Source organism: Puma concolor, chromosome C1 (genome assembly GCF_028749965.1).
Source record: "Puma concolor isolate L17-30 chromosome C1, mPumCon1.1.hap2, whole genome shotgun sequence".
Lineage (NCBI taxonomy): Eukaryota > Metazoa > Chordata > Mammalia > Carnivora > Felidae > Puma > Puma concolor.
In genome coordinates, this window is record NC_141674.1 from 119,668,234 (window position 1) to 119,695,027 (window position 26,794).

At 40.2% G+C, this 26,794-nt stretch overlaps 1 protein-coding gene across 9 annotated transcripts in view; it reads left to right on the top strand.

Annotated features, from left to right (window-relative positions):
• Positions 1-26,794, top strand: part of CC1H2orf76 (chromosome C1 C2orf76 homolog) — a 76,912-nt gene that overhangs the window by 38,330 nt on the left and 11,788 nt on the right. For 8 of the 9 annotated variants that reach the window (XR_015255167.1, XM_086718431.1, XM_025912564.2 and 5 more), the window contains 3 exons: positions 12,309-12,359; positions 17,183-17,220; positions 25,520-25,601. Coding sequence is in view for 8 of the 9 variants with exons in the window: in XM_086718431.1 (XP_086574557.1) it covers positions 12,309-12,359; positions 17,183-17,220; positions 25,520-25,601 (171 nt within the window). In the remaining variant the exon portion in view is untranslated. The remainder of the gene's footprint in view (positions 1-12,308; positions 12,360-17,182; positions 17,221-25,519; positions 25,602-26,794) is intronic. The other variant, XM_025912565.2, reaches the window with a different exon arrangement.

Sequence of the window (26,794 nt, forward strand, 5' to 3'; positions counted from 1 at the left end):
GTTTATATATATGCAGTGGAAATGTATATAGCTAAGTTTCTAAAATGTGGTAAATTCCTTTTTTTTTTCCCCACCATCATCAGTATTTTATTTATCCCTCACTGCTCTGAACATACATGTTGTCTCACACAGATGAGGACACCAGTCAGGACTGCAGTGCAGGTTGATTCATTTTTCCGTACCCTCCCCCCACCACCCGCAGCCTGGGATGGAGTCCCAGCTGGCCCTGTCCCGGAACATGCCAGATGTGGTCAGACTCTGGGCAAGGCCAGGCATCTGGCAGACCAGCCTCTTGGGGATCAGCGGTCTCCACTCGGGGGGCTTTTTCCATCAGGCTGGGTCTGAGCCTAGAGCGCATGCTCCAAATCCAAAATGTGGTGAATTCTTGACATTGTACTTCCTGATTGACTTTGTAAATCTTTTCAACTCTTCTCCCTCACATTTCCCCCGACCTCTAATTTTGGTAGTTTTACTACTCAGTATTACCTGTATAGGTCAAGGTGGGCGACATATACAGAAGACAGACCAGTCAGTTGGCTTCGTAGTGACTGTGAAAGATTTCATGAGAACATAATTGTTCGTGAAAGTAACTACAGGCTGACGTATAGAGTATGTGTTGTTGTTGTTGCTGTGTTCTTAATTCTTAGTGGGGAGTTGAGAGTTGGCACTAAGATATTGCCAATTGCAGAGTGTCCTGCTTTTGGAAAAGATAACACCAAAAAGCATATTTGGGTTTTGAAGTAAAAACAAACCCCTACATTGCTTACTTTAAAACCTGTCTGTATGTTATGGCTGACAGCGTTTCTTAGTGTTGACCTTGTAAGCGCTCTGATGTTCTTGGTACGGTGCAGGATAGGTTCTTCCTGAAGTCCTTGAGAATGAGGTGTGATCTTCAGGCTGCTGCAGTGGCAGAAAGAGACATAGTTCCCCCGGGGTCACTGTACTCTTCTCCTTCTAGGTACCCTAGGATGCCTTCTCCGTTAGAGCAGCAGTACCGATCACAGCTCGGTGCTCGGCCGAGCCTTCCCACATCTTTTACCCGTGTTAGTAACAACATGGCCTCTGCTTGTTTTAGTTGTGCGGGTCAGACACGTGCAGGTGGGACACTAAAAGGTGAACTTTTGGGGTGTGGGCTCTGTGCCCAAGCCTATCCGATTGGAAGCACTGTGGAACCTCTCTGAAAGGTCGGTGGGCCACCTGTCTACCTTTTACAGTTTTGGACGAAGACCAAAGAGTTTATTTCTGGGGAATTTTTCAAGTAATAATGATAACCAACTTTGTATGTGGTCCTGTGCTCGGAGCTTAAACTAACTAGGTGATCTCATTTCATCCTCACAGAATCCTTCTAAAGTGGGATCGGTTATGTCCTCATCTTACACGTGAACCAGCTGAGGGACAGAGAGGTTAACACACTTGCCTGCGGTGACGTGGCTAATAAAAGCCAAAGCTGCAATTCGACACAGGCAGTTTAACTGTACAACGCGTGCTCTTAAACACCGCGCTAAGTTGCCTCCTTTCTGTTCTCCTGCCTCACTTGCTGAGGTGGGATCTCTGAGCTAAATGGACCCACTGTCCGTGAGTCTTTGCATGGAGTTCACCTTGCGCTAGCGTTTTGAACATGGACAGCGAGCAGAGAGGTTTGCCACCGTGGCACAGTGAATTTTGCACACAGCCAAAAGTGGTCACTGTGATGAATAATCTCTTGGGGTTATTTAAAACATTTTTTTAAATGTTTATTCATTTTTTAGAGAGAGAGTGAGAGTCGGGGAGGGGCAAAGAGAGAGGGAGACACAGAATCCGAAGTAGGCTCCAGGCTCTGAGCCATCAGCACAGAGCCTGATGCGGGGCTCGAACTCACTAGCCATGAGATCATGACCTGAGCTGAAGTCGGATGCTTAACCGACTGAGCCACGCTTGCGTGCCGTGATCTTTTGGGGTTATTTTAGATGACTTCTTGCCTTTCTAACTGTTCTTCACTTTTTTGCCGTCCTTCATCTAGTCTCCTGCTTTGTCTGTCTGTATTTCTCCCTCAGCCAAGGAACTTTGGTTAAATTGGATTCATTCTCCATTGACAATCACTGTTCCACAACATCATGCTATTAAAACCTAAAGTTATATAAATGCAGTAAATATAAGCTCATTTATTTATAAATAAGTATATAAATACAGATTATATTTATGTATGAGTATATAAATAAAATAAAATAAAATAAAATAAAATAAAATAAAATAAAATAAACCTGTTATTAACATATGGGGGATGGATGTTATTCAGATATTCTGATCACAGAGGTACTGTATATACTACCTTATATAGATGACTTTCTAGATTCAGAATAGTGTCCAAACCAGCTATTGAGCTAATATAAGACCTTTTCATTAATCTTTGATTTGGAAGTATTTAAATATTTTGTAACACGTGAGATCTTCTAAATGTAAAATCATTTCACCCACAAAACAGAAAAAAGCTGTGGAGGGTTTGTCCAGACTTGCAGTTCAGAACTCCTTCATCCCTCGTATACCATCTCTGCATGTATGTGTGTTTTGAGTACTTTCTTACTTTCTGGCACTATAAGATGCTTCAGGCTCATTGTGTAGATTTCCTGTCCCTGTCCCAGAATCAGCCATTTCTCAAAGGATCCCTGGTCCCTGAACGCAGATCTGGGTGTGGTCATTACTCCTGGGGTATTGTTCTTTAAAGCTCTCTCAGCTGAGGGGCACCTGGTTGACTCAGTGGGTTGAACGTCCGACTTTCGGCTCAGGTCATGATCTCACAGTTTGTGAATTTAAGCCCCACGTCGGGCTCTGTGCAGACAGCTTAGAGCCTGGAGCCTGCTTCGGATTCTGTGTCTCCCTGTCTCTCTGCTTCTCCCTTACTCACGGTCTGTCTCTCCCAAAAATATATAAATATTAAAAACAAAAATAAAGCTCTCTCCACTGAAAGGGCAGCCTGTGCGCATACACACATCCCCAAGTGTTTTCATGTCACCATCTGTATCTGTGTGGTAAACATGAGTCCTTCCTGATGTTTTCCAGTCCATCCCAACATGTCTCCTTCTAGCTTCCTCCCCTGGCGGATTTGTGTTTCCACTCCAAGAATGAGAACTCTGGCTCCCATCCTCTGCCATCCACTTACTTAATTCTTTAATTCCAGTTTACATGTCTAGCAGTATCAGAGTTTTTCATCTATACCCTCTGGGAAGCAACTTGATATTAACTAGAGCACAGTGCTTTTGTGCAGCTCCTTTTGCCTTGGTCTTACAAGAATCTCTTCATTGCCACGGTTAATTAGATCAGCAGCCTTTCTTTCACTGCCTTCAGGAAGGTTGCTTCATACATTGGCAATGCAGCTGGATTCTTTGGTCACTATCTGCAATCTTTCCTGGGATCTTCCGCCCTCCTAAATGGTGGTTTTTCACTCTGCACACATTCAAGCTCACTCTTTGTGCTCTAAAGTTCTGTGGGCTTCAACAGATGACTAATGTTGTGTAGCCACCATGACACTGTTGTACAGAATAGTTTCACCACCATAAAAATCCCCCACGGTTTGCCTGCTTATCCTCCCCCACAAGCCGCAGGCAACCACTGAGCCCTTTAATGCCTCTAGTTTTGCTTTTTCCAGGATATCATGTACTTAGACTTACACAATATATAGTCTTGGCGGACTGGTTTCTTTCACTTAGAAGCATGTATCTCAGGTTCCATTGTGTCTTGGCACGCCATGTCTTCTTAATTCCTTTTGATCTGGAGCAGTCCCCCCACCTTTTATCTGTCACTATATTGATTTTTTTTTATCTAGATTTATTTGATTGTTTTCTCATGATCAGATTCAGGTTAAACATTTTTGGCAAGATTACCGCCTAGGTTGCAGGTGGACAAGCTACGACAAGCTAAGTCTGACCTGCCACCTGTTGCCACCTGATTCTGTAAACGAAGTTTATTGGAACACAGCCATGGCTGTGACAGACACCGTGTGGCTCACAAAAGCTAAAATGTTGACAAGCTGGCCTTTACATAAATAGTTTGCTGACCTCCGATGGAGGTGACTCATTCTTGTTTGCATCATATCCGAAAGCGCTTGATGTTGCTTTGTCCTGTTACTGGTCATACAGATTTCAGTCATTTGGTTAAGGCACTGGCTGCTGGATTTCTCTGTTGTAAAAGTATCTTTCTAATTAATAAGTAGCATATGGAGTGATAAACATTGAGACCATATACATATCTTGTTTCCAGCAGACTTAGTATTTACCAGTGATCCTTATCTGAATTGCTGATATTGCTAGAAATCAGAATGTTTCTTACTGTGTGGTTCTTTCTACATTTATTATTTCACATGCTGCTGTAAAGAAGCAGTCCCCTGGTCCCCCCCCCCCTTTTTTTTTAGAAAGGAACAGGGTAATTTTGTAGTAGCATAGTCACAGCACATTATCACCTTGTCACAAAGAGACCCGTCCTTCAACACTATGTTGAGGTGATGCTTTCTAGTTTGTACTAAAAAATATACTGTAGATCCTTTAGTTTAATTTTTTTAACTGTATATTCATTTTTTGAGAGAGAGACAGAACACGTGCAGGGGAGGGGCAGAGAGAGAGGGAGACACAGAATCTGAAGCAGGCTTCAGGCTCTGAGCTGTCAGCACAGAGCCCCACATGGAGCTCGAATCCATGAACTGCGAGATCATGACCTGAGCTGAAGTCGGATCTTAACTGACTGAGTCACCCAGGTGCCCCTAGATTCTTTAGTTTAAATTCTGAACTCTGTAAACTTAAAACACAAAATAACACTCTGTTTTCTGTGGCTGTGACTTATAGAATGAGAGTATAACAACATAGGGGATATGATAAGTTAGGGGCAGTTAGCGCTTACTTCTAGGAAAGGAGAGATAAGGGGACTAGGGAAAGACAGGTTTCAGCTGTATCTATATTGTTTTATTTCATAAAAAATAGAAAAGGATCTGAAGCAGTCATGACAGTATGTTAAATTTGGTTGGTGGGTTAAAGGAATTTTCCATTTTCCACACTTTTTATGTTTAGAGTATTTCATAATTAAAATGAATAGCATCTCGATAGAACTGAACCTTGGAATCTTACTATTATATAGACAGGACCCCTTGTTAAGTTATAATATTGGACATTATTCTGATTAATGGTGGGTGTTTGGTGTTCTTGCTTATACTGATTAGTCCTTGAACTGGTCACTTCTTTCCCTTAGGTGTTTGTGCTTTCCCAAAAGTCTAAAAATAAGTTACAAACTGTACTCCTATTTTTATAGCCTTTACTATGAGGTAAAGAATTATTTTATTGCCTGTTGATATTTTAATAATTTTTGAGACTTTATTGATTTTTATATTGAAATGTATGTTTTAACACATCAGACTTCTTTGGGGGGCATCCTAACTGCCAGCAGTATATTTATTAAGTTGCCTTATTTTGCTTATTAATTTTTCTATGGATGCCTTTCATGGAGACCTAAGTGAATGAGGAAAGTTAGTGGTTACCTTCTCATCAACTTTCCAATAATGAAATATTAAATTAATTTTTGCAGAATTCATTCTGTAATCCCAGATTCTCCTGTAAAAGTTCATTAGGTCTCAAAGTTAAGTTCAAAGGTGAGGAAAGATAAAAGAAAAACTCTGTGTAAAGTTGGACATCCTTTTCAGAATGTAATAGGTAGGCCCCAGACTTTTCCTTTCAGCTAAGGTGAGCAACAGGAACTGAACTCACTCTTGCCTGGAACAACTGAAAAAAAAAAAAAAAAAAAAACCAAACTATGCAAAATTTATGCAACAGTGGTTTTCAGATACCGGACATCAGGCAGCATAAGACAGTGGTCCCTGGGATAGGGGAAGCAAACAAGGTGACCCCTGTGATTGTGCCACCTTACCACCTGGAGGGAATCTGTAGGCTACAGAGCAGGTAGAACTTGGTGAGTTCCATGAGTTCAGCTCAACAGCTGGCACACTGGAGGGGAGCCAGGAGACTTCATAGGACAGAGACCTGGAACGGAGAGGGCTGTGCAAAGGGAATGCTCTGAAGATTTGCAGAGCGTGTGTCTTCAGTTGAATACAGTCAGCACAAGGGTATAAGGAAACTACCGGAAGTCAAGGTGAAGAACAATCTGAAGGAAGCAGAAGGCAGCATGCTCAGAGCTCAGACAGGCCTGAGAATAGTTTTTCTTTTTTTTTTCTCCACACCAGCCAGAATGGAAGAGCTTGTAATTCACAGGTTAGCAGGCAGAGTACCTAAAGGGGTATTGCTGAAATTGTAAGGCACAATGAGCCCTAGGGTAAATTCCGCTCTGCTCTCACCTGACAAAGCTCGAAAGCAAGACTCGGAAGGATCTAAGTTTCCAAGTAGTTTAACAAAGCTCAGGATGTTTATAGAAACACACAAATATCCAGCACTCAACAAGATAAAATTCACAATGACCTGAATCAAATCAGAACTTACCAGGCATGCAAAGAAGTGAGAAAATATGACCCATAATTAGGAGAGAAATCAATCCAGTAAAACCAGCCCAGAAATGCTGCAGATGACAGAATTAGTAGACAAGGACAGTTGAAAATTATTATAACTATACTGCAAATGTTCAGGAAGGTAGACAGACAGTTGAACATGTTAGCAATGGAAGATATGAAAAGAAAAAAATCCCAAATTGAACTGGAGATGAAAACTACAACGTCTGAGATGGATATTCACCGAATAGGATTAACATGTAGATCAAATGCGGAAGAAAAGATTCTTTTTTTTTTTTTCAACGTTTTTTTATTTATTTTTGGGACAGAGAGAGACAGAGCACGAACGGGGGAAGGGCAGAGAGAGAGGGAGACACAGAATCGGAAACAGGCTCCAGGCTCCGAGCCATCAGCCCAGAGCCTGACGCGGGGCTCGAACTCACGGACCGCGAGATCGTGACCTGGCTGAAGTCGGACGCTTAACCGACTGCGCCACCCAGGCGCCCCAGAAAAGATTCTTAAACTGAAAACAAAGCAACAAAAACAGTCTAAAATAAAGCATAGAAAAAAACCCGAAAGAAAAATAAATAGAGCGGTAGGGAGGGGTGGGGCAGCTGCCATTAGCCAGATATACGTGTAATTGGAGACCATGAGGAGGGGAGCTGGGATGGGGACAGAAGATGTATTGGAAGAAATGATGGTCGAAAATTTTACAAATGTGATGAAAACTATAAACCCACATATTCAAGCAGTTCAACAAATCCCAAGCAAAAGAAGGATGAAGAAAGCTATACCAAAGCATATATAATGAAGTTGCTTATAGCTGGTGATAAAGAGAAAGTTTAAAAACAGCCCCCCCCCCGCCAAAAAAAAGAACACATTATATAAGGAGGAACAAAGAGGAAAGACACAGACTTCTCATCAGAATGAGTGCATGTCAGAAGATGCGGAGCGACATCTTTAAAGTATCGAAAGACAAAAAGTCAATCTAGGATTCTATTCCCATCTTTCAGAAATGGAGGCATAAGAAAGACTTTTTAGACGTACAGAAGCTGAAAGAGACCATCACCAGGAAACATCAACTATGGAAAATGTTAAAGGGCCTTCTTCCAACAGAAGGAAAGTGATACCAGATGGAAATTTGGAGGCACACAAAGAAATGAAGACTATTGGAGATGGTAAACATGGGTCAATGTGAAAGGCTTTTTTTCCCCTTATTTAAAAAATTTTCTTAAAATATGTTTCATCACGTAAAGAAAAACACTAACCATGTTGTGGCGTTTATGGAAAATATATGACAGAACTAGTACAAGGCCTAGGAGGGGACAAATAGAAACATAAGATCCTTTTTATTTTAAATTTTTTTATTAAAAGATTTCTGCAATGTTTATTTTTGAGAGAGAGAGAGACAGAGACAGAGTGCGAGTGCGGGAGGGACAGAGAGAGAGGTGAGACATAGAATGTGAAGCAGGCTCCAGGCTCTGAGCTGTCAGCACAGAGCCCAATGCAGGGCTCGAACCCACAAATCGTGAGATCATGACCTGAGCGGAAGTTGGATGCTTAAGCAACTGAGCCACCTGGGTGGTCCTCTTTTTTTTTTAATGTTTGTTTATTTTTGAGAGAGAGAGAGCGTGCACACAAGCTGGGGAGGGGCAGAGAGAGAGAGAAACAGAATCCAAAGTAGGTTCTGCGCTGTCAGCACAGAGCCAGATACGGGGCTTGAACTCATGAACCGTGACTTCATAACCTGGGCCAAAGTCAGTTGCTCAACAGGCTGAACCACCCAGGTGCCCCTGGAAGCGTTAAGATTCTTTCACTCTCTATAAAGTGTTACAGTGTCGCTTGGAGGTAGACTGATAAGTTAAAGCTGTTTACTGCAAATCTTAGAGCAACCACATGTTCGGGCACACACACACATTACCTGAGTTATAGATAATAGGCGAACAGAAGGGTTAAAGTGGAATCATAAAAATTGTCAGAGAGCCATTTGTCAAAAGAAGGTAGAAGAGGAAATAACGGATGGACAAAACCAAACCCAAATAGCAAAGTGGTAGATTTCAATCCAATCATATCAGTAATCACATTAAATGTAAATGGTCTGAACTCCCTAATTAAAAGACAGACATAACAAGCAGTCCTAAATTATGTGTTACCAATAAGGCATGCACTTTATTTATTTTTTTTTTTTTTACTGTTTTTATTTACTTTTTAGAGAGAGAGAGTGGGAGAGGGGCAGAGAGAGAGAGAGAGAGAGGGAGACACAGAATCCGAAGCAGGCTCCAGGCGCTGAGCTGTCAACACACAGCCTGATGCGGGGCTCAAACCCACAAGCCGTGAGATCATGACCTGAGCTGAAGTCGGACGTTCAACTGACTGAGCCACCCAGGTGTCCCAGGGCATGCTCTTTAAATATAACGATAAAAATCAGTTAAAGGTAAAAGGACAAAGAAGTTATACCATGCTGATACTAATCAAAAGAAAACTGATATCAGATAAAGTAGAATTCAGAGTTAAGAATATTGCTGGGGATAAAGACTCTCATTTGATAATGGTAAGACACCGATTAAGATGACATAAGGATTCTAAATGTTTATGCACCTGACACGACAGAACTTCAAAAATGTATGAGGTCAAAGCTACAGAACTGCAAAGAAAAATAGGTGATTCTGCAATTATTGTGAGAAATTTCAGCACTGCTCCCTCAATAATTGATGGAACACAGAGAGAATCTGTAAGGATACAGAAAACTTGAACAACACTTATTGGACTAAATTGGCTACATTGACGTTTGTAGAACACTCCACCGGACAACAGAATACACATTCCTGTCTCGTGTACACAGAACGTATACCAAGAGACCATATTGCAAGCCATAAAACAAGTCATGATGAATGTAGAAGGATTAAACTCGTACAACGTAGGCTGTTTATTGACTACGGTGGAATTAGATGAGAAATCAATAACAGAAGTATCTCTGGAAAATTCCCAAATATTTGGAAACCAGATAGCATACTTCTGAATAATCTACGTGCAAAAGTAGAGGTCAAAAGACGCAGTATCGTAAACTGAAAAAAAAAGAATGCACAACTTTGCAAAATGTATGGGAAGCCGGTAAAACAGTACTTAGAGGAATGTTTATAGGACTAGAAGTGCCTAAATTAGAGAAGAGATCTCAAACCAATGATTTCAGCTTCTATGTTAAGAGACTAGAAAAAGAAAAATGAAAACCAAAGTAAGCAGAATAAAAAAATAAAGATTGCAGTAGAAAATAGAAAACCACAGTGAAAATAGCATCCAACGCTAATTCTTTTTTCTTCATGATTAAAAATGTATTTATTTATTTATTCACTTATAATTTACATCCAAGTTAGTTAGCATATAACATAGTACAATAATATTTTCAGAAGTAGATTCCAGTGATTCATCTCCTATGTATAACACCCAGTGCTCATCCCAACAGGTGTCTTCCTTGATGCCCCTTCACCATTTACCCCATCAGCCCCTCCAGCAACCCTCGGTTCTCCATATTTAAGAGTCTCTTATGTTTTGTCCCCTTCCCTGTTTTCATGTTATTTTTGCTTCCCTTCCCTTATGTTCATCTGTCTTGTATCTTAAAGTCCTCATACGAGTGAAGTCATATGATATTTGTCCTTCTCTGACTGACTTACTTCGCTTAGCATAATACCCTCTAGTTCCATCCATGTTGTTGCAAATGGCAAGATTTCATTCTTTTCGATTGCTGAGTAATACTCCATTGTATATATATACCATATCTTCTTTATCCATTCATCCATTGATGGACCTTTGGGTTCTTTCCATACTTTGGTTATTGTTGATAGTGCTGCTGTAAACATTGGGGTGCATGTGCCCCTTCGAAACAGCATACCTGTATCCCTTGGATAAATACCTACTAGTGCAATTGCTGAGTCATAGGGTAGTTCTATTTTTAACTTTTTGAGGAATTTCCATACGATTTTTCACAGTGGCTATACTAGTTTGCATTCCCACCAGCAGTGTAAAACAGAGCCTCTTTCTCCGCATCCTTGCCAACATTTGTTGTTGCCTGAGTTGTTCATGTTAGTCATTCTGATAGGTGTAAGGTGGTATTTCATTGTGGTTTTGATTTGTATTTTCCTGATGATGAGTGATGTTGAGCATTTTTTCATGTGTCTATTGGCCATCTGGATGTCTTCTTTGGAAAAGTGTCTATTTTGCCCATTTCTTCACTGGATTATTTGTTTTTTGAGTGTTGAGTTGGTAAGTTCTTTATAGATTTTGGATACTAACCCTTTATCCAATATGTCATTTGCAAATACCTTTTCCCATTACGTCGGTTGCCTTTTAGTTTTGTTGATTGTTTCCTTTGCTGTGCAGAAGGTTTTTATTTTGATGAGGTCCCAATAGTTCATTTTTGCTCTTAATTCCCTTGCCTTTGGAGACGGGTTGAGCAAGAAATTGCTGTGGCTGAGGTCGAAGAGGTTGTTGCCTGTTTTCTCCTCTAGGGTTTTGATGGTTTCCTGTCTCACGTTTAGGTCTTTCATCCATTGTGAGTTTATTTTTGTGTATGGTGTAAGAAAGTGGTTCAGTTTCATTCTTCTGCATGTTGCTGTCCAGTTCTCCCAGCACCATTTGCTAAAGAGACTTTTTTCCATTGGATACTCTTTCCTGCTTTGTCAAAGATTAGTTGGCCATCCATGTGTGGGTCCACTTCTGGGTTCTCTATTCTATTCCATTGATCTGAGTGTCTGTTTTTGTGCCAGTACCATGCTGTCTTGATGATTACAGCTTTGTAGTAGAGGCTAAAGTCTGGGATTGTGATGCCTCCTGCTTTGGTTTTCTTTTTCAACATTACTTTGGCTAGTTGGGGTCTTTTGTGGTTCCATACAAATTTTAGGATTGTTACAAACGTATATTCTTATTTTTCCCCCATTTTACTCAAAACGTGGCTTACTTGAAAAATAATGGTCAGCCTTATGCTTTCTTTACCTTTAACATATCTTGAATATCTTATATTAGTAGAGTGCTTTCTTGGCCTCTTTTGTTTTTTTGTACAGTTGAAAACTATGTCTCATTGTTTGGGCATATTATAATTTATTTGCAAAACCCCCCACCGGAGGACATTTCTTTGGATTTTCCTAAGCATTTGCTATTGCAACCAGTGCTACAGTTAGTATCCTGGTATATGTGTCATGTTGAACACGTGTGCAGAGTGTGCAAAGTGTATCTCTGTGATCAATTCTCCAAGTGGAATTGCTAGATCAAAGGGTATATGCATGTGTAATTTTGATATAAGATTGCCCTCTGTCGGTATTGTAGCGTCAGATGTTATTAATGAAAACTAACACTGGTATTTGAAATACTCTTTAAAAAAGAATATTTAGTTAGTTTTTTTTTTTTTTTTTTGCATTCTTTGCTGAGGTAGAGTAGTTATATTGTAGGTTGTCTGAATTTTGGGAAGAGTAATAAGACTGTTCTAGATCATTGGTTTCCACTATTGGCCAAAGACCCTGAAGGGGTCATATGCTAAACTAACATCAACTGTATAGAAAATACTACCTCACACATGAATGCTATATATTTCAAATGTGCATAGATGCTGTTGTATTGAATAAAATGCCAGTGCATTTAAGAACGTTGCTGAATTCTTAGTTCAGCTAATAACGGCTCAACATCTTCTCAGTGGTTCCATTATTTTAGGTGACCTTTGGATTTTGGTGGCATGTTAGCTTCATTTTGTGTTCTATTGACCTTTTCAAAGTAGCTTAGTCTGGAGGTCTAGGAGAACAGAGCAAAAGACTATGCATATACTATGAGTGTCTATTTGAATATAATAAAAATAATATTTCTTTTATAGATATTCCTTTGAGGACCAGCCTGCCACCACCATTCAGAAATTATAAATACGGTAACTAATTTTTCGTATTCTTTAAAAGTGTATATTAATGTAGTTTCACATTAGTTTTACGTTGCTAGCAATTTGAATTTGGTTTTTATTTTTTTTTTAATTTTTTTTAAACATTTATTTATATTTGAGACAGAGAGAGGCAGAGCATGAACAGGGGAGGGTCAGAGAAAGAGGGAGACACAGAATCTGAAGCAGGCTCCAGGCTCTGAGCTGTCAGCACAGAGCCCGACGCAGGGCTCGAACCCACGGACCGTGAGATCATGACCTGAACCGAAGTCGGACGCTTAACCTACTGAGCCACCCAGGCGCCCCTGAATTTGGTTTTTAAAAATTAGTTTACTATCTGTAAATAAAAACCAATATGGAAGTTTATTTAGAGATCTAGGAATCCTGGTGTATCATTAAACTGTAATTGTGTATGAAAGTGGCCTATTTATGAGGAATAAATAGCATATTTGGCAAACCATGTCTAAAATGAATTTCTTGGGGCGCCTGGGTGGCTTAGTCGGTTAAGCATCCGGCTTCGGCTCAGGTCGTGATCTCGCGGTTTGTGAGTTCGAGCCCCACGTTGGGCTGTGTGCTGACAGCTCAGAGCCTGGAGCCTGCTTCGGATTCTGTGTCTCCCTCTCTCTCTGCCCCTCCTCCGCTCATGTTCTCTCTGTCTTTCAAAAATAAATAAACATTAAAAAAAAATTAAAAATTAAATGAATTTCTTTGTAAGGTAACCCGAAAAGAAAAGTGATTAAAGACTGGGAATTAAAAGAAGAGATTAAACATTAATTTAAATGCCAGTAACTTGTGCATATTACCTAGCAGTTTTGTATGTTGCAGTGTTGTTTAAAAATGTAGTAATGAGGCAGGAAGTTGGGTTTCATTATTTGGTAAAAAGATGGCATGGTTATTAACCTTCAGCAGAATGACACTCATCAAACTTTGAGTCTGAGACTTCACTTGAAAATTATGACGCACCTAATAAATATTTCTGTTAATTGGTACAGACATTTTTTGAAGTATAAATTTTTTATTACCTTAGATCATTTTTTTTGGAGTGGCTTTTAATTCTGTTCCCATTTGGTAGAGCAACTTATGACCTAAAATACTTTGAAATCACAATCTTCACCGTGTGTATGCATTTTAATATCCAGAGACTAATTGTGAGGTCATAAGGGGTAGTCAAGCAGAAGTTGAAGGCGCTGAGTGGAAAGTACTTTGATTTATTGGGCTTAAAGAATTTACATACTAAATATTGAATAAGAGAAAGGAATAAAAAAGCATGGTTAAGTAAATATGAAGCTTCTCATTTCTGGCTTTCATGGCTTTCAGAGTATAATCACTTGCAATATAACCTTAAACTTGAATCAACCTACAAATGCCGTTTCCTTTTTTGCATGGTGCGTGCGTGCCTCTGTGTGTGTGTGTGTGTGTGTGTGTGTGTGTGTGTGTGTGTGTGTGTATGTGCATGCATATGCATACATACTCAAACTTGTGTTCCATGTAAGTTATTTTGAAAAATAACTTTTAGATACTGGCATTAGAATGTCTGACTGTTAATCATCATGGTGGTAGATCATGTGCCTTTTATATTTTTCCACCTTTTTAACACTGCTTTGTTCTAGGATTTGTGTACTATTTAGGTGAATTGGCAGAAGAAGTGAATACATTTATCTGTGAAATTAGAAACTAGAGAACTAGGGTTTTGATAGACTTCCAGGGACTTAGTAACTCAGTCTGGGTTTGGCTTTGTAACAATCTGCTGCTTTGTGTTCACTAAGAACAGCCAAACATTACTTTCTCACCTGTCATTGTCCTTCGATATTGCTACATACTCTGTGGGAATAGAATCCATTGGGTGATGGGGAGTGGAAAGGGTGCAGAGTCAGACTTCCACTCTGTTGGTTGCGGTCTTTGTGCCCTTGGGCAAAGGGCTGGCTCACTCGACTTGAGAGTCTGAGATTTCTCATGGGCTCTTCTCCCATTTAATTGTCATCTACATCTATTATTGATTTATCCTGACCAGACTGTGTGTTCTTTTTTTTAAAAAAATTTTTTTTTTCAACGTTTATTTATTTTTGGGACAGAGAGAGACAGAGCATGAACGGGCGAGGGGCAGAGAGAGAGGGAGACACAGAATCGGAAACAGGCTCCAGGCTCTGAGCCATCAGCCCAGAGCCCGACGCGGGGCTCGAACTCCCGGACCGTGAGATCGTGACCTGGTTGAAGTCGGACGCTTAACCGACTGCGCCACCCAGGCGCCCCCAGACTGTGTGTTCTAAAGCACATCGGATGCTGTCTTATTTTTAAATCCTTGTCACCTAGACACTGTGCATGTGTGTAATAAATATTGGTGGCTGTGCAGCATGGAGCTTCTAATACTGTTGTTTCATGAGGCTGTGTGAGATTAAACAATGTTCGTGTGAACACGTCAAATACCTAACAAGTTTTTTATTTTTATTTTTATGAGGTTATGTTCCTCAAGGAATTTCCATTAAGGGTGCAATACCCATAGATGTTGTTTCTGTTAATAATGCAGATATTTTGGGGGGTACTTGGGTGGCTCAGTCGTTTAAGCATTCAACTTCAGCTCAGGTCATGATCTCGTGGCTTGTGAGTTTGAGCCCCACGTCGGGCTCTGTGCTGACAGCTCAGAGCTTGGAGCCTGCTCCAGATTCTGTGTCTCCCTCTCTCTTTGTCCCTCCCCTGCTTGGGATCTGTCTCTGTCTCTCTCTCAAAAATAAATAAACATTAAGAAAATTTAAAAAAATAATGCAGGTTTTAAACATTTTTTAATTTTTAATTTTTAAAAATTGTTTAATGTTTATTTTTGAGATAGAGACAGAGCATGAGTGGGGAAGGGGCAGAGAGTGAGGGAGACATAGAATCTGAAGCAGGCTCCAGGCTCTGAGCTGTCAGCACAGAGCGCGACGCAGGGTTCGAATTCATGGGCCGTAAGATCATGACCTGAGCCAAAGTCAGACGCTCAACCGACTGAGCCACCCAGGCGCCCCAATGCAGGTTTTTTAAAAAAAAGAAGTAAGAACAAGTGAAAAAAGATTGTTTAACAAGAAAGGGACATTATTATTAATATAGTATATTTTGCTAGCTTGTTGTTTCTTATCACATCTTACCCGTTTCTGTTGGAAAAATCTATAAATTTCTGTTCACGTTATTTCTTCTTCTGCTAAAAAACATATAGCCCTCTTATTATGGGTTTGCAGAACCCATTAGAACAAAGCTATTTGTAATTTAAAGGCTCATTAGCAAAATATATAGAACATAATTAATATTTGGTAAGACCAAACTACAGTTTTGCATATTGATTGTAACAGGCTTTAAGTGGGATTCTTTTTTTTTTTTAATTTTAATGTTTATTTATTTACTTTTGAGAGATAGAGAACACACATGTGTGCACATAAGCGGGGGAGGGGCAGAGAGAGGGCGGGAGAAAGAATCCGAAGCAGGCCCCAGGCTCCGAGCTGTAAGCACAGAGCCTGACCTGGGGCTCAGACCCACAAACCATGAGAACATGACCTAAGCCGAAGTCAGATGCTTAACCAACTGAACCCTAAGCAGGATCCTTTTACTTAAAAAACTGTTACTGGCTTTTCTAACTTGTCTCTAATAATAAACCAGTATCTGTCCATAGTGAGAAAAAGAGAAAAGGGAACTTGGAATAATAGGTAATCCAAAAGCTAATTTGTTTATTTTCTTGTGTACCTTATAAGCTTATTTTTAGCAGTTCTGGTATATTTACATTCCTAATACTCAGTTTTCACTTAGATTTAGTTTTAGTTCTTAACAATACATAGAGTTTTAGGATTAGGCTGACCTTGTATTAAAAATTGCAATTGATAATTGAAAGCTGACTTTAAAATAATGGGTAACTCTGAGTGCTGGTTCTTAACTGGATAGCTACCCTATTCTTTTGTGTTATTAGAACAGAGTTAAATCAGGGCCTGTTTTTTTAAAGTAGATCCTTTTGTTTTACTATTGGAATTCCTTATGGAATCAAACGGCATGATTGATAGAAATAAATTTTAGTTTAAGCTTAAGAGTTTATCCAGATATAATAATACATGTAATCACAATACACTAATTAAATGGTGAAATAAAACCAAGTGAAGAATTGGAAACTTTGTGACTTTAAGCCTGTTGAATGCTGAGCCTATTTATAGTTAAGAGGTCATTGTTACAGAGTCAGAATTTGCCCAATGCGGAGAAATTACTTCTTGGAAAAGCACAGTGTGGCCTGACTTCAAGGTAAACAGATTAAAGAGTGAAGGAGGATTGAATAAAGCAGATTAGATGGTGTGAGCCTGTGCATCATTTGAAAACCAGGAGGCAAATACTGGTACTCTTTGGGCATTAGCAGCCTTGGCCAGATTACCAGGGTGATCCTTTGACCTCCTGCCACTTGTATGCATTCTGAGAGCCGGGTAGATTGTTTTGAACTGCTTATGTTAATGTCCGATCATTTTTTTTACATTATTTGCTCGTCGTAGCATTCTGCAAGTCCCCCCAGGAACAAGACAGAGTGACATGATCCATCTGGCTCCTGTTCTAAGGGGAAGGTGTGCCAAGGTGACTGCTGGTTACGGCATATAGTTGTGTGTGCCAAAGGCCACGGCTTTCAGATATCGTTAAACACAGTGATCTTTAATGGCCTATAGTGGTGCTTTTTCTTCTACTGCACTACATTTTTAAGTGAACTGGTCGTAAGGCAAGGACGTAAGTTTCTCAGTTCTGTAGCTGTATCTTTCCATTGCAAATTGTTAAAATGAAGTTTTAAAATAATCTTTGTAAAAATACTTCTTTCTTTCTTTCAGATAAACTAAAGATTGTTCATCAAGCACATAAATCAAAGGTACGTTTCATATGTACGGCATCTGGCACGTAGAAAGTAATCGCTGTCGGCTGTCTCAGTGAATAAGGGAACAAACACATGCACTCCTAAAATATTTTCCATTATAGTAGCATTTTTTTATTTCATAAGTACCCTTCCTACAGCCTTACTTTTCCATTAAGGGAAAAAAAAAAAAAAAAAACCTCACCAAGTCATATCCCTGTGAGTAGTAGATCTTGTTAAAAAGTGTTAATTTTTAAAAAAGCATACATGGGGGCGGCTGGGTGGTTCATTTGGTTAGGAGCCCGACTTCGGCTCAGGTCATGATCTCACGGTCCGTGAGTTCGAGTCCCGTGTCGGGCTCTGTGCTGACAGCTCAGAGCCTGGAGCCTGTTTCGGATTCTGTGTCTCCCTCTCTCTGACCCTCCCCCGTTCATGCTCTGTCTCTGTCTCAAAAATAAATAAACGTTAAAAGAAAAATTTATAAAAAAGCATACATGTTATTTTTTTTTAATATTTATTTATTTATGTAAAGAGCGAGTGCGTGAGCCAGCATGAGCAGGGGAGGGGCAGAGAGAGAGGAAGAGAGAGAGAATCCCAAGCGGGGCTCAAACTCATGAACCGTGAGATCACGACCTGAGCCAAAATCAAGAGTCAGATGCTTACCTGAGCCACCCAGGCATCCCAAAGAATACATGTTCTATATCAAGCGAATATTTAAAATAAAATAAACATAAGCATAAAACTTGGTAAAGTAAATTTAGGTTACAAAAAAAAAAAAAAAAAAAGAGGAAACCACTTGTTATCTGGCAGTTCAATATCTTTGATTTTCTTAATTGTATACCAGAAGAAAAGAGCCAAAAGCAGGTAAAAATAATTTGCTTTTTCTGACCTATCTCTTTCTGTGTGTAAGAGAAGGTCCAGGACTCTGGCTCTTGGGAACATGCCTTCAAGTTGCACACAGGGCATGGCCTGCAGTCTTAATGGTATCTTACCTGCTTGGAGAAAGCTGTTTATTTATCATGTGTTTACATGTCTGTTTTCTTACTTTTTTAGAGTAATGTATTTATAAAGCCACAATCAAAGATTTGCTTCTCATACAGGCTAAAGCGATCTTTTTTCTTGAATGTCAATGACTTTGTATCGACTCCTCATTAAAGCTGTAACCTTAGTCTATTATACAAACTAGTCAAGGATGAGGGACCATAATCTGTTCTTCATATCTCCAATATCTAGCACAATGCCTCATTCATAAGAGTGTTTTTATAACAATTTAAAAAAATTTGTTATGTTTATTTATTTTTGAGAGTGAGACAGACAGAGGGTAAACTGGAGAGAGACAGAGAAAGAGGGAGACACAGAATCCAAAGCAGTCTCCAGGCTCTGAGCTGTCAGCCCAGAGCCTGATGAGGGGCTCGAACTCACAGACCACAAGATCATGACCTGAGCCGAAGTCAGATGCTTCACCGACTGAGCCACCCAGGCACACCATTGATTTTTGAATTAAGTATTTATTTTTGAATTCACCTAATTTCATTGTCTTCTCTAGTCATAGATGCCTACCATAAACTCAGCCTTCAAATAAATGTATACCAGACATTACAAAGAAAATGGCATCAGGGTATGGCTATCAATTGTGAATTAGTACCTTCAAAAAACATTTGTTTTTTTCTTGTAGCTTAAAATAACACACATTTATTCTCTTCTAGTTTTGGAGGCCAGAAGTCCAAAATTAGTTTCACTGGGCTAAAATCAAGGTGCTGGTGGGACTAGTTCTTTCCAGTAATTTTACTTTTTTATACCACGGATTATATGTACCAATTTGACGTTACCCCTTGTCAGATGCTTTAAAATTCAGTGCCACATGTGTCCGGGCTGCGGTGTGGAATCTGCACTTTGTGTGAGTGCTAGAATGTCCCTCCACTATGGCCGCCGACTTCATTCTTTTTCTGGGACAGGAGGGTTTACAACCTTGTCTCTAAAATGTGGAGAATAGGAAGTTTGGGCTTGTCGTAGAGGGAGAAAAATATATACGTATACATATATGTGCGTGTGTGTGTATACATACATACATATGTACATGTATACATATGTGTGTATACATACATATGTGCATGTATACATACATATGTATACATACATACACGCACATATATATATAATAAAGTTATAAGGAAACAATATGCTCTTTGAAAAGGTTGTGAAATAGAGTGATGTCATTCTCCATTCAGTGTTGCATTTTTACATTGTTGGACTTGTCCATATGATCGTACGATTAGGTACAAAGACCTGATTCATAATATTCAAATACTCAATATCATGACATTTAAAAAAAAATCAGGAAATTTTCCTCTTGTAGTTGGAAATCTATTAGAATTGTTTCTTATGTTAAAAACGGTTTTTAAGTTTATTTATTTTGAGAGAGAGAGAGTGGAGCAGGGGCAGAGAGAGAGAGGGAGAGAGAGAATCCTGGGCAGGCTCCATGCTGCCAGTGCAGAACCCACCATGGGACTTGAACTCATGAACTGTGAGATCATGACCTGAGCCGAAACCAAGAGTCTGATGCTTAACCAACTGAGCCACCCAGGAGCCCGTTTCTTATATTTAAAACACATGTTCCAACCTGGCATGTTAGAGTTATACAATTAGAGCTTATCTTTCCAGTTGAACAATGTCTTTATTTAAAGAAATAAAGTTGCGTTAGAATGTTTCTGGAATCTGGCTTTATAAATTTTCATCTAAGCCATAACCATTCTAGTTAAGTACAGACTATACACCCCAGGGATGGTTCTTCCACGTTTACTCTTCAGGAAAAGGGTTAATATATTTTTATAGATACAGATTTAAAACTTAAGAAAAACTTTACCCCAAAGCCCTCATTTGTGCTTTATCCAGATTCCAGTCATTTTTCTCATTTCCCCATCTGCATTCTGTTTTCCGTTTTCTGTTCCTCGTCTGTGGGGCTTGTAAAGCAACCCTGGACCAGCGACCAGCCCATCAGTTTTCCAACAACCCAGCAACCCAGCTGTAGTTTTAGTCTCCTTCCTCAGCCAGAGGAAGAGACTTCCAACTGTCTTAATGACCTTGATCACAAAGGCATTTCCCCCATTTCCTCAATTTTCTACTTTTAGAGACTTCTTAATTACCAGGTATCTACAGAAATTTCTTCCCACTATTACAATGAAACCATCTGGATACCTTCCTGTGAGAGCCTCCTGTTTGGAGGAGTCTACTGTTTGGAGCTCACAAGCTCAATTTTTTGTTTTTTGTTTTTCCCAATGTTTATTTATTTTTGAAAGAGAGAGAGACAGAGCACGAGCAGGGGAGGGGCAGAGAGAGAGAAGGGGCGGGGGGAGACACAGAATCCGAAGCAGGCTCCAGACTCTGAGCTGTCAGCACAGAGCCCAACACAGGGCTTGAACCCATGAACTGCGAGATCATGATCTGAGCTGAAGTCAGATGCTCAACTGACTGAGCCACCCAGGTGCCCCCTGAGCTCAGTTTTTGTTGAATGAATGAGTCAATCAATAGTACAGTGTAAATAATTACCGTAATATGATTTATGGTTATCAAGAAAATGTACCTGTGTGTGTATTATGGGGCTGTTTGTAAAGTCACAATAATTCCTATTAAAGAGTTTTAAAATGAAAACTCTAGGGGTGCCTGGGTGGCTCAGTCGGTTGGGCGTCCATCTTCGGCTCAGATTATGATCTCGAGGTTCTTGGGTTTGGGCCCCACATCGGGCTCCGTGCTGACAGCTCAGAGCCTGGAGTCTGCTTTGGATTCTGTGTCTCCCTCTCTCTCTGTCCCTCCCCTACTTGTGCTCAAATAAATTAAAAAATAAATAAACATAAAAAATTTTTTTTTAAATAAAAACTCTAATTTCTCCTATTTTGTGAGTTTGGAAACCAGGTAACTATTCTTGTTAAAAGTTTATGAGAGGAAGAAGTCATACCCTGCAAGACATTTTTTAAGAAATGTGCAAGATCTTTAAGAAGAAAACTTCAAAATGCTAGTGAGGGTTATTCAGTTGTCCAGGTCCGTTGAACTGAACTCCCCTTAAGATCTTTGCATTTTATTTATGTGAAATTCTACCTCAATTTAACAACAACAAAAAATAGACACACCGAAAGGATCCAACATAAGACTTAAATGGAAATGCTTAGGGTATTTGGATAGGAAGGTGCACCAGCTTGAAGATGTCTGTTTTCTCTTAGTTAACTTATGAATTTAATGTCACCCCAATAAAATACAGCAGCAGTTGTGTATATATATGAATTAAAGAAGCTGATTATAATACTAATATGCAAAAAGTAAGAACAGTCAGGAAAAAGAAGAGAAAGAAGAGTGGCCAGCCCTGACATGTATTGGCCATATGATTAAACTAAAGTAAATAAAACAGCGTAGTACATGAACTGTTAGGTGAATGGCACAGAATTAAAAGTACAGAAAGAGACCCAAATATATATGGGAATTTAGTGTATAGGAAATCCAAAGCTGTAGAGAAAATATGGAGGATTCTGTAAGTGTTACTGGGACAACTGGGGAGACGTCCAGAAAACAGCTAAATTGAATCCGTATTCTTTTCTTCATGCCAAAATAAATATCCATCGGGTTAATGACTTAAGTGTGACAGTAGAGCCCACAGGTAAGAATGTAGATGAAACAGATTGAACATAGGTAGATCATTTGTTCACGCCGGGTGATGGGTACGTGGAGGGTTCAGTATGCTGCTCGGTATACAGTGTATGTTTGAGATTCTCCATAATTAAAAGCTTAGAAGAAATGAAATTGATGAACATGTTTGAAGAAAACGTGAAATTTTAGAAGGAATTTTGGAATTAAGGCCGTTCTAAGTAAGATGTAGAAAACCCAGAAACTGTAAGAAAAATTGCTAAGTTTACTTCATGTATTTATTCAACAGGCATTCAGCACTTTTACTAGAAAAAAAAACATTATAAGAAAAAAATCAAGGAAGGAATGAACACTGGGGCAAAATTTTCTTTTTTTTAACTTTATTTTTGATTTTTTAAAATTTACATCCAAATTAGTATATAGTGAAGCAATGATTTCAGTAGATTCCTTAATGCCCCTTACCCATTTAGCCCATCCCCCCCCCCCCCAACCCCTCCAGCAACCCTCAGTTTGTTCTCCGTATTTATGAGTCTCTTTTGTTTGGAGCAAAATTTTCTAAATTATATTACAGACAAGGCCTAATTTTCTTAGTGTGTGTGTGTGTGTGTGTGTGTGTGTGTGTGTGTGTGTGTATTAGAATTCTATTTAAAAAATTATCATTTGAGGGGCATCTGGCTGGCTCAGAATAGCATGTAACTCTTGATCTCGGGGTTATGAGTTCAAGTCCCATGTTGGGTGTAGAGATTACTTAAAAATAAAGTCTTTTTAAAAAAATTATCCTCTGAGCCCATTAAAAAACAAAATATTTATGGCTTTACTCAAAATAAATACAAATTAAGACTGCACATAATCTTCATCTGTTAGGTTGCCAAAGATCAGACAGTGTTGATAATACGCCATGTCAGGGGGGCTGTGAGAAACAGGTACTCTCAGCAATTGGTAGCGTTCCTGTAAAGTGGTACCACTTCTGTGAAGCATAATTTAGCAATATCTGCCAGAAAAAAATTGTGTGTATTCTCTGACCCAACGGTTCTACTTCTAGGAATTTATCTTACACATAAAACTTGTGCAAAATCTATCTTCGCCATAAAACTTGTATGTATGCAAAATGACACATGTATGAGAGGTTATTTGTTGCAGGGTTCTTTACGGTGGCAAGAGATGGAAACAATCTAATGGCCATCCATCAGTGAGGACAGAGTGTGTGTATGTGTGTTTGTGTCTCTTCAGTGGAATACCCTGCAGCCTTGCTAAATTATGAGGCATCTCATATAGCGATTTGGAATGATTTTAAGCTATGTTTTAAGAGAAAAAAGCAAAGTGTTAGAATATAGCGTACAATATGCTGTTATTTGTTTGAAAAATTTTACATGCCCATTTCTGCCTGCATGAACATATACAGAGACAGTGTCTGGAAGGATACACCAGAATTAGTAGAAGTTATTTGTAGGAGAACTGGGCACCTGGTAGACAGGGATTGGAAGGAGACGTACTTTACACTCCATCCATATGCACTTGGAGAATTTTGTATTATGAGTTTGTTACCTATTCTAAAATGATTCGTTTTAAATAACATTCCCCCGCCCCCCGCCCCCCCCCCCAGCCGCCGCCCGTTTAATCTCTGTGCTCTGGAGATCAAGCCCTGTGCTCTCTAGTAGGTGAAGTTGTGGACTGTGGAGCATGGCTTCTGGGCCTTCTATTTTGGCTGCTGGAGTGGCCTTTCTGTTGACTCTCCCTCTTAACCATATTCTAGAAATAGACTATGTTGCTAAGCAGCTGCATTCTGGTTGACAAGTGGACTGTGTGTTCATCTCTGTGCTTTTGGGGGGCAGATATCAACTCAAAGTCTTCTCCTATAGTTATAATATTTAACTGGATTTGTAAAAAAAAAAAAAAAAAATCATTGGAGGACAGATTCATCCACTACCACCTGAAACCTCATCGTGAAAGGTTACAGTCAATATCACATGGGATCAAGTTAATATGACATGGGATCATGTGTTTACTCGATAGGGCAAGGTTTTTAGATACATGGAGGTAAGCTTGTTTTTCCCTGAAGTCAAGCTGGCCAGAGCTCAGGCTTCAGTTCCATGTACTCTGGGTCTGTTTCGTAACCTCTGTTTCTTGAAATACTGTGAGGATGAGATGATGATGATGATGGTGATGGTAGTGGCGGTGATGATTGTGGTGGTGGCGGTGGCGGCAATGATGATGGTGGTGATGATGATGATAATGGTGGTGGTGATGATCATGGTGGTGGTTGTGATGTGATGATGGTGGTGGTGGCAGTGGTGGTGGTGATGATGATGATAATGGTGGTGGTGGTGGTGATGGTAGTGATTATGATGGTGGTAGTTGTGGCGATGATGGTGGTGGTGGTGGCAATGATGATAATGATGGTGATGGTGGTGATGATGGTGGTGGTGGTGATGATGGTGGTGGTGGTGGTAGTGATGATGGTGGTGGTGGTGGTGGTAGTGATGATGATGGTGGTAGTGGTTGTGGTGATGATGATGATGGTGGTGGTGATGGTGATGATGATGGTGGTGGTGATGATGATAATGTTGATGGTGGTGGTGATGATGATAATGGTGGTGGTGATGGTGGTGGTGGTGATGGTGGTGCTGCTGATGATGATGATGGTGGCAGTGGTTGTGGCAATGATGATGGTGGTGGTGATGATGGTGGTGGTGATGATGATGGTGGTGGTGGTGATGATGGTGGTGGTGATGATGGTGGTGGTGGTGATGATGATGGTGGTGGTGGTGATGATGGTGATGATGATGATGGTAGTGATGATGGTGGTAGTGGTTGTGGAGATGATGATAATGATGATGGTGGTGGTGATAATGATGGTGGTGGTGGTGGTGATGATGATGATGGTGGTAGTGGTTGTGGCAATGATGATGGTGGTGGTGATGATGGTGGTGGTGGTGGTGATGATGATGATGGTGGTGGTAGTCATCGTGGCGATGATGATGATGGTGGTGGTGATGATGGTGATGATGATGATGGTGGTGGTGATGATGGTGGTGGTGGTGGTGATGATGATGATGGTGGTGGTAGTCATCGTGGCGATGATGATGATGGTGGTGGTGATGATGGTGATGATGATGATGGTGGTGGTGATGGTGGTGGTTGTGGCGATGATGATGATGATAATGGTAGTGGTGGTGGTGATGATGGTGATAGTGGTCTCCTGGAATACTGTGAGGATGAGATGATGATGATGATGATGACGATGATGACGACAGCAACAACAGAATAGCAGCAACTAACGTGGAGAGTCCTTGCTCTGTGACGGATAACCTATTGACGGTTTCATCTCATTTCATCTTCACCACAGGGCAAAAGAGAAGATTCCTTCCTCTCCCCTTTTCTACAAAGGAGGAAACTAAGTCTTGGAGAGGCTGTGTAGTTTGTTGAGAACACACAGCGGGGCATTGGTGGAAACCAAATTTTAATCTGGACCTGGTGCCAAAGCCCTGTGCTCCCCAGCCCTTGCGGAGCGAGCACACATAATGGGTGTTCACATGTGTGTGCTTCTGCCCTGTTGGTGGTGGGAACAGCATGTGACTCCGGTTATTGCCGTGACCCAGGGTAACAATCCTGTGTCTTCAAGAAGTCTTACCAAACACAAAGCACCTATAAGTACTGGTAAGATACAGGTTTTCTTTCTTTCCAGACAAATGAGCTTGTGTTGAGTTTGGAAAATGATGACAGACTCATGCTGAAGGAAGACAGCACGCTGCGAGCCGCTGGAATCGGTGAGCGAGAGGGGCCCTGCGGTGCTGGAGGGGCGCTCGCTCCCCCAGCCTCTCTGCTGACGCCCGACTGATGTTTGGATAACTCACCGCAAAGTAAATGCTACCCTGGGTGCTCTTTACACTCCCTGATAATTATTCAGAGGAGGAGGACGAGAATGATGTACATTCAGATCATTTGACTGAGGGCAGGAGATATCTGCTCTCCAAATGTGCAGAATGCAAATAGTTCTTTTCAGCAGGTATGCTCAGAATTCTGCTGAGAGTTATTTTAAGTGATTGACAGGTTATTACTCACTTAATAACCTACTTACTCTTATCAGCATCATTTGAACTGACGGTTTGAGAGAAACGGACCTGGTAGAAGTAACGTGGAATAATGAAGTAAGATGTTGTTTGTATAACGCGCAGCGCAGTTTCTAATAGTCTTCTGGATCACTCAGGGCCACCAAGCCGTGGAATTTCAAGCAGGAGCCTAGTGTGTGCGGTTGAAAAGGGGCCCCACCTAGCTCTTCAACCTGCGTGTGGTTCTGTTTTAAAGAAATACCATGTGACATGTTTTGTGACCATTAGATGTCACTCTAATTCTGTGTATGTACACCTAAAGATCATCTGGCAATAGCAGTGAAGATTTTCAGAGGTGTGAGCAGTTAAAGGCACTATGCCTCTGACGTACCTCTGCGGTCAGTGACTCTAATGAAACAGCACAGATCACACTTCCTTCATAATTATTTACATGTACTGGTTAAGGGGTACTCTAAGTGAGGTCCCTGTTAGGAAGCTTTCCATCTTTTTGGCAGGTGTTCTCTTGAGTCATTTTAGTGACATATGTCAGGAATTCAGTTTCGAAGGATCCGTGTGGCTAAGGTAAGTTCCTGACATGTCTTCTAATTTAAGTAGGATTTTGAATAACACGTTACAAAATCTTAGACTGACTTTCCCTGTTTGTTTCCACTATTAGCTGGATTTAGTGTCTTTTCATATTATAAATAGGTAAGATTGCTATTGTTTGAAAACACAGTTTTTATTTTGGCATTTATTTCTTCAAATGCTATTATATTATTACAGCAAGTGGCACCTGTGTTATTGACGCATACAGCACCTAGAAGTTAGCCCCGCTTGTTACTAACGCATAAAGCTGTAATTATTATAACAGATTGCTGTGGTATTAATGTACGGATTGAAAGCTCCATGGA